The 13,438-nt window shown below is 38.6% G+C and overlaps 1 protein-coding gene across 2 annotated transcripts in view; it reads left to right on the top strand.

Annotated features, from left to right (window-relative positions):
• Snx4 (sorting nexin 4) overlaps window positions 1-13,438 on the top strand; it is a 63,878-nt gene that overhangs the window by 19,886 nt on the left and 30,554 nt on the right. For both annotated transcript variants that reach the window (XM_010618335.1, XM_033768034.1), the window contains exons 3-6: window positions 2,350-2,485; window positions 2,560-2,709; window positions 3,373-3,420; window positions 9,609-9,664. In XM_010618335.1, coding sequence (XP_010616637.1) covers window positions 2,350-2,485; window positions 2,560-2,709; window positions 3,373-3,420; window positions 9,609-9,664 — 390 coding nt within the window. The remainder of the gene's footprint in view (window positions 1-2,349; window positions 2,486-2,559; window positions 2,710-3,372; window positions 3,421-9,608; window positions 9,665-13,438) is intronic.

The following is a 13,438-nucleotide window of genomic DNA, read 5'->3' as shown; positions in this document are numbered from 1 at the left end:
TTTTTTGGTTTTTTGAGACAGGATCTCACTATGTAGTTGAGACTGACCTGGAACTCACTATGTAGTCCAGGCTGGTCTTGAACTCGCAGCGATCCTCCTGCCTCAGCCTCCCAAGTGCTGGGATTACAGGCCACCACGCTCGGCCTGTGAGAGGTTTTCCGTGGGTGCCTTTTCCTAGGAAGTTAACTCTTAAAAGAAGTCTGAAAGCCGGGCGTGGTGGTGAATGCTATAATCCTAGGTACTTGGGAGGCTGAGGCAAGAAGTTTACTTGAGTCTTCAACATAGAGAGCCAATCTCAAAAAAAAAAAAAGGTAAATGAAGCCACTATTGTGCTTACATGGCGTAATATAAACATTTCCTTACATTTGGCTTTATTCCAAGACTGCTTTAGCTTCTTTGTATTTATGCACTAATGTACAAGTGCACACTTTAGTTGTGTGTACATTTCTTGGAGGGCAGCTAAGTTCTCATCAAGCAAATAATTAGAAAAATAAGGTTCTGATAAAATTTAAATGATTAGTGCTTTCTAGTGGGGTTTATACAGCAGAAATCATAAGTAATTAAAAGTACTTTCAAATCTCCTTTGTATGATTTTAACCCTTTGTCACAGCTATAAATCGAACTTTTAGATAGATGAGACCTGTTATTGCCTGGCAGCTCTTGATATACAGCGTGGTCAAAATAGTTTGTGAATGGTAAAAAGTTTTAAATTTATCACAGTAAAAGACACATTACCACTGATCCTCCTCCGAGTACTCCCCCTCCATTCAGACACACTTGTGCCATCATTCTTGCCAGTTTCTGAAGCAGTTCTAGAAGCCTCCTTTCATGAATGTTATTAATACAGCGTGATCAAAAGTGCAGTGAGTGCTGCCGCCCAGAGCCATCTAGTGGACAAGCAGGATTGCAAAAACATTACAGTGTGTTCCCATCCAGCCATATTCAGAGGGTCTGATACCATGTGACTTATGGCTGTTCCCCAAAGTGAAATTACAACAAAAGATAAATGTTTTGAATTCATTTGGGACATTGAGACAGCCTCAGAAGCACAACTGAAAATCCTCACCAAAAAACAAAACAAAACAAAAAACTTGAAACGAGGACTTCCTGAACTGCTTCGGAAAGTGGTGAGAACAATGGAATAAGTGAAGCAAGGGGGAGTATTTAAGGGATAATAGTGGCAATATGTTTTTTACTGTAATAAAATTTTTAAAAAATTTAAGCCGGGTATGGTGGTGCACACCTATAATCCCAGCATTTGGGAGGTTGGGGCAGGAGGATTGCTGTGAGTTTGAGTCCAGACTGGGCTACGTAGTTCAAGGCCCGCCTGAACTACATAGCAAGAATGTCTCAAAAAAAATAAAAAAAAATTACTATCATACCTTGTGATTAAAGATTTTGGGCATGTGTCTGTTTTGTGGTGCTGAACTATATCCCCAATCAATTTTTTTTTTTTTTTTTACTCTGAAACACAGCATCTCACTAAGTTGCTAAGTTTCCTGGGCAGGCTTGAACTCTGCATCCTCCTGCCTCAGACTCCCAGAGTGCTGAAATTACAGGTGTGCACCACCGCACCTGGCTTAGAGATTTTTATGACCTGTGTTCCGTACCTTCTGAGATGGGTCTTGGATTCATTTGGTTTCTTTATGACCTGAAGTATGGTGTCCCGGTCTGGGAGTTATTCTTCCATTGTGGCAGACGTGAAGTGGAAAGTAGATTTTACTGATCCAGGTGAGGTGTGCACACCTGCCACAGAGGGAGGTGGGCAGATCCCTTGAGCCTAGAAGTTCAAGCCAAGCCTTGGCAGTGTAGTGAGACCCTCTCTCAAACAACAAAAACGAAACCAAGCCCAAAGCCCACCTTTTTATTGCATAAAACCCTAGCTGCACCAGATTTTACCATCTTATAAAATCATACCATGTTGTTGTTTGTCATGCAACAATTTCTCTTGAGTCCAAGTAGTTTTATTTTAATCAAAGGAAACTGGTTATGAGTAAGTGTTTGGAATCAGTTGGTTCTGAGCGCTCTGTGTATAGATCTAGTAAGTATTGTCAGCCTCCTCATCCTTAAAACGGGAAAAGCAAGCTCCTGCTTTACAGGGTTGTAAGGATCAAGTAGGAAAATACTGGAGAGGACTTTACCCAGTGTCTAGCTTATACACATTCAGTAAATAGATATGTCCATTTTTTTTTTTTTTTTTTTTTTTTTTTGTTCATTTTTTCCGTACCGGGGATCGAACTTAGGTCCTTGTGCTTATGAGGCAGGCGGCAGAACCACTGAGCTAAATCCCTGGCCCCTAGATATGTCCATTTTTAAAGATGCTACAAATGTTCTTTGGTTCCTTTACAGATCGGTTGAACATGCTGATGGTCAGAGCGTCCTCACAGACTCGCTGTGGAGGCGATACAGTGAGTTTGAGTTGTTGAGAAACTACCTTTTGGTTTGCTATCCACACATCGTTGTGCCACCACTGCCAGAGAAACGGGTAAGAAGCAAAGTGGTGGTAGGTCAGAAGTATTCGGCATCGAGACCACTCATAATGCTTGTTTTGTTATCTAGGCAGAATTTGTTTGGCATAAACTCTCTGCTGACAACATGGATCCTGATTTTGTGGAGAGACGACGGATTGGTTTAGAAAACTTTCTCTTGAGAGTTGCTTCACATCCCATCCTTTGTAGAGACAAAATCTTCTATTTGTTTTTAACACAGGTATTTTTCTTTTAGTATTTAAAATATTCAGTTGACTTGGATTCTTTTCTCTTTAACTATAGAGTGCTTATTCTTAAGGATCTTTTTGGAGCTGCTTTTTGTATGAAATTTATTGTGTTTGGTTTTATTTGGATTTGAATTTAAAATTATTGTTTTACACTAGCCTTCTGGGTGGGTGTGTGTGTGTGTGTGTGTGTGTGTGTGTGTGTTTCCTGGGGATTGAATCCAGAGCCTTCAGTCTAATCTACATACCCAATCCAGTCTTTGTTTCTCATTTTGAGACAGAGTCTCACTAAATTGCCCAGGCTGGGTTTGAATTTGGGATTCTGAGGCCTCAGCCCCCTAGAGTGCTTGGATTATAGGTGTGCGCCTCTGCACCTGGCTTTTGACTAATGTGTTTATACTTAAAGATAATAAAGACCATACTTTTAGTAGCACTTAAATTATGTCAGGCTTAGTCTTCAGTTTTTTTGAAGCCCAAATTTCTAAAATTACAGGTTCACATTTTGTTAATCATTTGGAATCTAGATTGTACATTTAAATTTTTAAGTGAAAATCTCCCTTGAATTCATATCTCAGTCATAGGTATTCAGTTAAGTAATTTGAAATATTTCTGGTGTGCTGCTTTACTTTACAGTAATGATATTTAAATTTAATTTTTAGGAAGGTAACTGGAAGGAGACTGTGAATGAAACTGGATTTCAGCTGAAGGTAAGAATATTTGTGTGAAGTAATTCGGCATGCACAGTGCCATGCGCACATTTGGTTACTTGGTATTTTTATTTTTTGAATGCGTGAATGTTGGAAATCAACTTCGCATATAATATGGTAAGGTTTTCAAAGAAACTGCAATTCACTTTTGATTTGTGTGATTATAGCTGGGCTACAGTAAGCAAATTTATTCATTTAATTCTATTAAGAAAGAGCATTTTGAAGCATTAATTTAAAAGCAGGCTGTAGAGTTTTCCCACCATGAGTGCATACTTCAACATCTGTCCTTTTCCACCCTCTGTCCTGACCATGTCACTTGCTCCCCACCTGCTCATGCCCACAGCTGCTTGCTCTGGCAGAAATGAAAGACACCAAAGGCTCAGGCCCCGGTTTGCCCACATTACTAGATGAGTCTTTCATCCACTCCTTCCGTCTCTCAGGACATGGTGGCCCGGGCTCGTTTTGAAATAGTATCAGTTAGCAATAGAGGTTTATGTAGCTCTTGTACAACCTCTAAACTTCTGTCATCACAGTTAGTGTGGGAGTGAGCTTGCTGTCTGGAAACTGAGCAGCACGGTGGCGGTGAGGTGGCTGCCTGGTCCACTGTGCTCTCCAGATCTTTCCCAAAAGAAATTTAATATGGGTCATTGCAGACTTTTTGAAATTTTCATCTCTGGCATAAACTAAATTGGCTGAAAAATAAAATATAAATTCATGTAATACAGGTCGAGCATTCACAGTTTGAAATTTAAAATACTCTGAAATCCTAAATGCTTCAAAACTCAAAACTTTTTGAGCATTGTTGCTCGAAAAATTTGCGTTTTGGTGTAGTTTGGATTTTGATTTTCAGGTGAGGGATGTTCATAGGCAGAGCCTATGAAAATATTCCAAAATTAAAAAAAAGAAAACCACTAGAAACGGAAGCACTTTTGCTCCTAAGCATTCCAACCTGTGTATGTCATGAAGTGATAAAGCATTCAAAGGATAATACGTTACCAAAAGTTCAGCATAACACATGTAGGCATGAAGAACAGAATGTGTACGTGATTTTAAGAAAACCTCCTAGAGCTTAATGCACTGATAATAAAAGTATTTTGTTGGTAAATGTATATGGAAAAGGTAAGAATTTTCTTGATTGTGATTATAATTCATCAGAGAGAGAGTTTTAGTTTAGGAATAGATTTGGAATTAACTTGAAACTGATTCATATTTTGATAGGGTTTTCTGAGAAATAGCTCAAGATACGTTAGAAGCTAATAAGAGCAAAATAAGACTAAAATAATTCTGGTAAACTGTCTTATACAAAAATTTTAAAAATTAATCATTGATATGGTCATTAGTTGATTACCTGGGCTTTGTCCTTGCACCCCTGTTTTTGGCAATAACTTCAGTGACTTTTACTGTCTGAGTTTTTCCATTATTAAAGAATATGGCATACTGCTTACAAAGTGCTTTGAATTTTACATGCAGGTGCTATTTAAGTGTACAGATACAATATTTCCTATTTGGGTTTCATTTTGATGAAGTACTTGAAAGGTAATACTTCATATATAGTATTAATACTTAATATACTTATACAATACTTAATATATAGTATTAATAATGAAGTAGAACAGATATAGAATATATGGATACCCATGTATCTTCTTTAGTTTGTTGCAGGTCTTTCTTGCTTTAAGTTCCTTCTCCCCTCAGGGAAATGGGACCTTCTGGACCATCTTAGGTAAATGTAGACGTCCCCATATATGTCACTGGCCCCCAGGTCATGTATTTCGTAATTCCAACTCATCTGATCATGGTTGAAAGCTGAGAGTTAAGCAAAATTTACTTCTGACATATTCAAATGAGGTAATGTGGCTTTATACTTTGAGAAATATTTTGGTCCTCTTAGGTTGCATAATTCCATAAATTATTCAGATAAACTTGGCTGTTAGTTATCTAGATTATATTTTAGCAATTAAAAAAACCTAAAAGTGAGTAGCACCGGAGGCAGGTACATGTGACTGTAGTGACAAGGGCAGGCGAGCAGGAGGCAGCAGTCAGAGATAGTCAGAACCCCAGTGGCGGGTGCTTTGGGCGTGAGGCTGAATCCCCACACCCTCATTTAGCCCCCATTCTTCACCGTGTGATCCACAGGTTCAGGATTAGTTGTTTATAAGGTTACCTGGAGGCCTCAGGAAAAAAGAAATCATGCCTGGTGTGTGCTCTGCATTCATTATTGGTTGGTCTGTGGACTGCTGCATCTCAGTTGTCAGATTGTTTGTTCAGAATACTGAATCCTAGGCTTCATCCCAGATGTGCTAATTCCTTTTTTCATAAAACTCAACAGCTATTGCTGTAAGGTAATCGAGAGATCTGTTTTGAACCCAGGGCCTTGCATGTGCAAGCTGTACCCCCAGCCAGTAATTTTAGAAAGCTTGTCCAAAATGGTAAAAACAAACAAACAAACAACACTGTTCAGAGCCCAAAGCAGTAAGTTTCTTAACTGCATATAATCACCATCATATATGCTTACTGTGTGCTAGGTCCAGTACTGTATGATACTGAACTTTACTTTACTGAATATTGTCTTTATCTCCTTCTGTGAGTGGTCGGTGTTCCCATTTTTCTAGTTCAGGAACTGTAGAAAATGACTTACCCAGGGTTGCATAATTCCCAGTTACGGAATCTAAATCTAAGCCATGTTCTGTTTAACTTAAAGCCCTTCTTCGTTACCTCCCATGCTGCTGTCTGTCCTTGCTTATTCATTATGCAAAGATGTTTAGTAGCAGAAGTGTTGAAAGCTATATTTCTGTGCAGATGAGATCATTCTGAATCACACCAAACATTTATATAAGAATAACTAACCTTGGCTCTTTGGTTCTCATCCACAAATTGAAATGTCAGCTTACTTCAATTTTGCTTTTTTCCAGGCACTTTTTTTTGTTTTGTTTTGTTTTTATTTTTGGTACAAGGGATTGAACTTGGGACCTTATGCTTGCAAGGCAGACACAGTGCCACTGAGTTAAAATCCCCAACCCTTTTTCAGGCACTTTTAATTCATTCTGTAGTTTTTTGGCCTGCTGGATTTATTTGTTTTTTGTTTGTTTATTTTTTGTGGTGCTGGGAGCAAACCTAGGTGCTTAGGGATTAACATATGTTGGGTAAGCGCTCTGCCACTGAGCTATGCCTCAACCTCCTAGATTAATGTTTTCTTAAAACCTTTTAGAGTTCTCATTATACTCAGCAAGATAATTATAAAATTTAGGTTTTTTACAGTTAGTGTTCTATTAAACCTGAGCTTGAGCAACCATCTTTATATCATTGCTGATTATTGGCACTCATACACTCACACACACGCGCACACACACACACGCGCGCGCGCGCGCTTCTTAATTAAGTGAAAGGAGGCAAATATCCCTATAGCAATGGACACATAAACTCCTTGTTTTAGTACAGAATACAGTGGTTTTGTTTTGTTTTGTTTTTTTTGAGACAGGGTCTCACTATGTTGAGACTGACGTGAACTCACTGTGTAGCCCAGGCTGGTCTCAAATTCATAGCAATCTTCCTGCCTCAGCCTCCGGACTGCTGAGATTATAGGCATCCACCACCATGCCCAGCCAGTGACATTGTTTTAACTCAGTGATCTCAGAAAAGTAAGCCTGATTGCATGTGCCCAGACCTCAAACAAATGGAGGCTGTTCAGAAGGCTCTGGAGCCCTGTCTTTTGCTTGGAGCAGGGACAGCCAGAGCCAGGGTCTGGGCCTCAGCATCGCTGTTAGCCTCTGGATTGCCCAGGAGCTTCCGAATGCTGGATGCCACAGTGTGAAGTGCGCTGTAATGCAGGAGTGAATAAGCTGGAAATGTTCAAGTCCATGTTCTATGAAACTTACAAGTTAATGGTTAACATTGAAATAAAATACTTTAAAATACTGATTAGTGAAAAAATAGTGGTAAGTAACATAAAGGAGATAGAGTATCATTGCTAACTTGACAGCAGGGCTGATTTTGGGGAGCGTCCAAATGGGACCCATTTCCAGAGTAAAAGAGGGCACTGTTAATAGCACTGGGACAGAAGCACAGGCCAGGACTGCCCTAGCAAGCTGAGGTGCTTCCTCATTCCCCAGGAGAGTTCACTTTTGAGCTCAGACCCAAAAAATAAGAAAGCTAACCTACCGAGGGCCAGGGAGGAGGCGAGGATTGCGTAGTGGTTTGTAGGCAGTGTCTGAGGGAGACAAAGCAGGTAAGGCTATTGTCACAGCGGCCTTGTGCGGCTCCCTTAATTAACGCTGTAGCAGACAACCAGGAAACCAGTAGGGTGATTTCAGGTAATCCTGCTTTAGGGGATTAAATAGGGTGGCATGAAATAGTATGGGCTAGGGGCATCTTTAGGTGCTTAATGGAGAATATGATCAGGTGGTTGGTAACCTGTCAGGTTGGGAACAGCCCAGGTAGTTTCTCAGCCATTCGGCTTGGAAGGGAGTTTCTGGCTGGTGACAGTTTAGGCAGCGTTCCTTTTTATGGAATCTTGTGAAATAATGAGAAGATTGAGTTGGGTATGGGAAGGATCTCCTGAGAGGTTCAGATGGTTACCTTTAGCATTAAAATGGTTTGTAAACTGGTAAACTGGTGATATGAAAAGTAAGAAATTAGTTAGTAGTATTAAAAAGCCTGAGATTTGAAAAGAGATACAAGTGGAAATTTGCTTATTCCTTTTATGTAATCTCATCCATATTTAAAGAACCACACTTGAACATTTGTGAGATTTCTTGGTATTCAGTGATGTTTAACACTGTATAGGCCTTAAATTCATGGGCCTTTTTATTTGAAAAACTTTCATATGTATTAGCTCATATACCCTTGAGATGTAAGAAAGGTCAAGAATTAATGAAATACCAACTTTAGAGTAAGAGCATCCCATGAAATTAGAGAGAATGTGAGCAGCTTTCCATGTTCTTCATGCAGCTCTTTGAGTCCCTCTGGGTCTGGAGCCCTAGGAGGCTGAGTCTGGAGAGTAGCCTTTTTGCTGCATTCCTTGCTACTTTCCACCTCAAGTAATCTGGGAAACCCTGATAATATTTTTGCTTTGCTTTGTGTGCTCATCTAGAACATTTGTAATTATGGGTTGGAGGCACACAAAATTTTCAGGCTGTTAGAGATATTTGAATCCAAATTACATTTTGAAATTGATGCCTGATTGAGTCACCTCTTTTGAGGAATGCTATAGTTCTGTACCTTGGACAGAAAAGTCCTTTGGTTGTCTTTTGTTTTGAGGGTACTTAGGTTCGTAGGATAAATATGTTAAGTATGCACCTGGTGCAATACAATTATTGTTTACTGTCTATCCCTCTGTTTCTCCTTTTCCCCTTTTTTTTGAAGATAAGATTCGTTATGTAGTTCTTTCAGGCTGGCCTTAAACTTGCAGCAGTCTCCTGCCTCAGCCTTGTGAGTGGTAGGTTTATATGCCTCCACCACTAGGCCCAGTTCTGTTTCTCCTTTGAAAGCAGTTATCTAGAAGTAAAATGTTTAAATGATGTGTTGTCTTATAACATTTTCTGCTAGCTAGAAAGTAACTTGATGTCATGTACCTTGTTTTATTTAATATGATATTTTAATACAGGTATTTCCGTATCTTTTTCTAAAACATTGATTATGATAATGAGAATAAACAAGGTACATTTATTTAGTTTGGATTCTGAGAACTACCCTCAGTAATGCGTAGGATCAAAAGCAGTAATTTTGTTTATATATGCAGCTCATTGCTTCTTTTGGCTTGGAGAAAAGGTGACCAACTTTTCCATATGACTTGTTCTGAATAACAAAAATTCAGAGCGAAGTGTTCACTGGTGTCAGTGTTTGCAGTTGTTTTACTTTGGACTTACTGAATGCCAATTTATAATATGCTTGTGTAGTGCTGTCAAAAATACTAAGCTGTCAAAAATAATAACAACAAAAACTTCCTAGGGTGGGGGATTTAGCTCAGTGGTGCCACTGCCTGCTTGCAAGCACAAGGACCTGATTTCCATCCATGGTACCCCTCCCAAAAAAACACTAAGCTGCTTTTTAAGGTATGTCTAATGTGTTTGCAACAGTTGATGTGAAAAAAACTGTACTTGAGCATCTTAATTCTAAAGGGAAAGTAAAAACTGTTTGATTTTTATACCCTGAAATATAATTGTATTAAGTGAACAAATTATTTTTTCCAGGCAGACTCCAGGTTAAAAGCGCTTAATGCAACATTCAGAGTGAAAAACCCAGACAAGTAAGGTTTTGTTTTAATAACAGTTACAATGTTGTTTTGAATGGTGCCTATCAATCTATTTAATTTTTCATTTCTGAATGTATGCACTTTATTTGCTAAATATTTTAAGTAGTTACATTTAGTGAAATCCTTTTAAAGTCTAAAACTGATTTTGAAATTTGGTAACTTAATGAGTTTAAGGTTGTAAGTAAGTTCTAGAAAATTAAACCATCACTTTTTTCTAGAAGGACTTATTATGGAAGTATCAGAAAAATGAGAACATTTTAATTTCATGTAGCTTTCTGTGTATAATTTGTCAAGCATGCAGAACTTAAGACAATTATGTCTACTTAATAGTCTGCTTTGTGTGTCAGGAGAACTTGTTAGAAAAGTGCAGATTAGCATAACAACCCCACAGAGATGCATGACAAATAACTTGACCTCAGCAGTGCCAGTTTGGTGTTTAAAGGGAGTGTTGCAATGAATTCAGAAATAACTCGTAAGAGAAGCCCTGGTGTAACAGATTGGTGTTATTCTTTTTCTAGATTGGTAGGTGGTCCAGGCTCTTCCTCATGTGGTTTTTCACCCGGCATTGGGTTCCCCTGGGGAACTTCTCATTTAGCAGTGTGCTTAGACAGATGAGGCTTTTCTGTTTTCAGGGACCAAGTTTATGATGTATGTTAGAAGTCTTCTAGTGTGGGTCCCTCGTTAATTTCTCCAAAGTATAAATTCTTAGTCAACAAAGGCTGTTTGCATATTTTGATAGCCTGTTACCCTTGACTTTATAAACAATAGCATATTAACTCTATAATGCCTCTGATTTTGAATAAAAATATAAGAATGTTTTTAAGTGTGGCTAATTAGGAAGCTATGATGGTAACCACTGAAGTTTTCGATTTTGTTTTTTGCCTCTCTTTTGAATGGACTGTTCTTTAGAGCAGTTTTAGGTTCACAGCAGAATTGAGCAGGAAGCATAGAGCTGCCATATTCTCTCTAGTCCACTCCCCACCCCACAGTTTTCCTCAGCGTCCACATCCCATACCAGGAAATGTCTTTCCTTACCATCACTGAGCCTAACTCGATGCAGCTTTATCACTTAATGCTCATCATTTCCATTACTCTTGGACACTGGCTGTGTTTGGAATGGTGTGTCCACTGTTACAGTACTGTGCAGTGGTTTCTCTGCCCTCAAAATCCTGTTCCATCTGCTCATCCCTCTGTTGCCCCAGCTCTAGCAACCACTTGTTTTCTTACTGTCTCCGTGGTGTTTCCTTTTTCACACTGTCCTATCATATAGTAGGTAGCCTTTCACACTGGCTTCTTTAATTTAGCAATGTGCATATAAGGTTCCACCGAAGTTTTCCTAAGTTACAGTGACCTGTATGACATGTAAGAGGTTGTCTCCAGATTAGGAGCTAAAATTTTAAGTCACCTTCAGAGCTTTGGAAAGTTTAAGTTTATGACTTTGGTGGATGCATGTAAATACTAATGTTATTGAGACGTTAATATTAATCTTTATTAACATTTTTCATTAAATATACTTGTTTAATAAAAAATTTTATCAGCTGAATATTTTTCCCTTTTCTGATATTACAAGATTATTTGAATTGCTAAATTTTATTTCCTATCTATGTTATATGTAAAAATTTAATCATTATGTGTCCAAATAATGTTATCAAGGCAGTTTTGCCCTTACAGTCTTATGAACATGCCAAATAAGGGCTGGGGATTTAGCTCAGTGGCACTGCACCTGCCTTGCAAGCATAGGCCCTCAGTTTGATCCCCAGTACCAGAAAACAATCAAAACAAAACAAAACAGTGCCAAATAAGTATATAGTGATAAAGTTTTTCTGCCTTAAATTGTAGATAACAGAATTATCCCATCCCCCCTCTCCCACTGGGGATTGAACCAGGGCCTTCACACTGAACTGCATCCCTAGCCCTCTTTGCTTCTTCAATTGTGAAACAAGTTTTCACTGAGTTGCTCAGTTGCCCAGGCTGGACTCAAATTTGTGATCCTCCTGTCTCAGCCTCCCAGAGTACTAGGATTACAGGCACACAGACCATACCTGACTACAGTTGTCGTTGTTATAACAGATTCTTAAGATGTAGAATCTCTGTTCTAGATATAGCTGGCCCGATAGGTTATAATTGATATTGTTACTACATCATAAAACTTTACTCTGTCCTTTCTTAAAACCCAGAAAACCAGACGATTGTTTCAAAGATCACTAGAACAGTTCTTCTGAGGCTCAGTACATTTTTATCTTTCCTCACATTGACTGCTGACTTCAGTGAGGAGGAGGAGGAGGAGGAGGTGCAGTCTTCTGCTTGTGTGTGGCCTTAGGTGCTCTGAAATGTCGCTCACACTGAATGTTTATTTTTTTAAAAGAGTGTGTCCAGGGCTTATTTATGTCTTTATTGAACTCATTATATGTGTTACGAATAAACAACCCACTAACACAAAATACAGACTGCAGACTAACCAGATTATATAAGTAACATGATATTTATGTAGTCATTTTTAAGTCAACCGTTGTAGAAATAAATAATACTAACTTTTCATGGCCTGTGCAACTTTGCCCAATAGAAGTTTCATTTACCGTGGCTTTAGCTACCAGTTTTTCTTGACTTCAAAACAGAACAAAACTACATGACTAGTTAGATCTTGTGTATAGTCATCGCTTTTGTAGGCCATGTAGTCGGATAATTAAGATTATAATTTTCTCAGGTTAGATCAATTTCCTATGCTGAGTTTGGAAGTAAGAAGTATGGATAGGGAGAAAAAATATACACAGTGAGTTTTCATCAAGGCAAGACACCATCTGAAAAACTGTACAGACAAGAGGGTGGGAACACAGAGTGCAGAAATTGGAAGGGAAGTGTAGGGGTGAATTGATAGTTACTTCTCACAGTCCGTGAGCTTTTCAGAACTTGGTGACTTCCTTTTCTGTTAGAACTCTGTTTTAGGTAATAGCTGATTATAAAAGTTATAAAGAAACATAAGAGGATCTGTGGCTTGAAATACTTTGAGTGGGGCAGGGTGGAGAAAACTCTAAGGTTATATGAAAGCAGTATGAAATAGACTCCAGATTCCAACTGTGCTGTGCCATTGTGCTTGGAGAGGAAGAGACATTCAGGAAAAACCTTGATGGAGGTTGTTTTGAAAGTAAGTCTTGAGTAAGGAATGATTAGGAGCGGTGTTTATTCAGGCTTAGGAGGGGAGTTGACTACAAGCAAATAAAAGTAGAATATGGAAAATAAAAGAAAGCTTAGAGCCTGTGGTGGTAATGGGACTGTTTTGAGGAGAATAAAAAATAAGATTGGTTGAGGCTATGGGATTTATTAAGTATAGACACCTTCAGACATAGTCTTATTAGAATCTGCTTAACATGCTTCACAGCAGGGATTTTAGACATTCAAACACTGTCTCCTAGTCTGGACTCTTTGTTAACTTCCTGCTTTCCAGTGCAACTTCAGCATTCTGACATTATTGTATGTGCTTTATAGTCTTGAATCTCTGCAAGAATACCTAATCAGTTAGGGTGGGAGAACCCTCATTTTAATAATATGCAGAAACTGCTAGATTTTGACTTGGACAAGGAACTTAGACTCATTTCTAGAGAATTGTTTCCTTTATTAAATATTCATTTTTAATCTAAGGCTTGATAGACTTTTCAGTTTTTACCTTCAGTCTTCTGATTTCCCAATAACTGATTTTTCTGAAGATGCATGTTTTCATCCATGCCACCAACACTGTAGGCATTTAGGATCTTTCAGCCCTGACTTCCTGTG

This window comes from Fukomys damarensis, unplaced genomic scaffold (genome assembly GCF_012274545.1).
Source record: "Fukomys damarensis isolate Sample0158 unplaced genomic scaffold, DMR_v1.0_HiC HiC_scaffold_24, whole genome shotgun sequence".
Classification (NCBI taxonomy): Eukaryota; Metazoa; Chordata; class Mammalia; order Rodentia; family Bathyergidae; genus Fukomys; species Fukomys damarensis.
The sequence above is the reverse complement of the archived record's forward strand: the minus strand, read 5'-3'. Positions and strand labels throughout refer to the sequence as shown.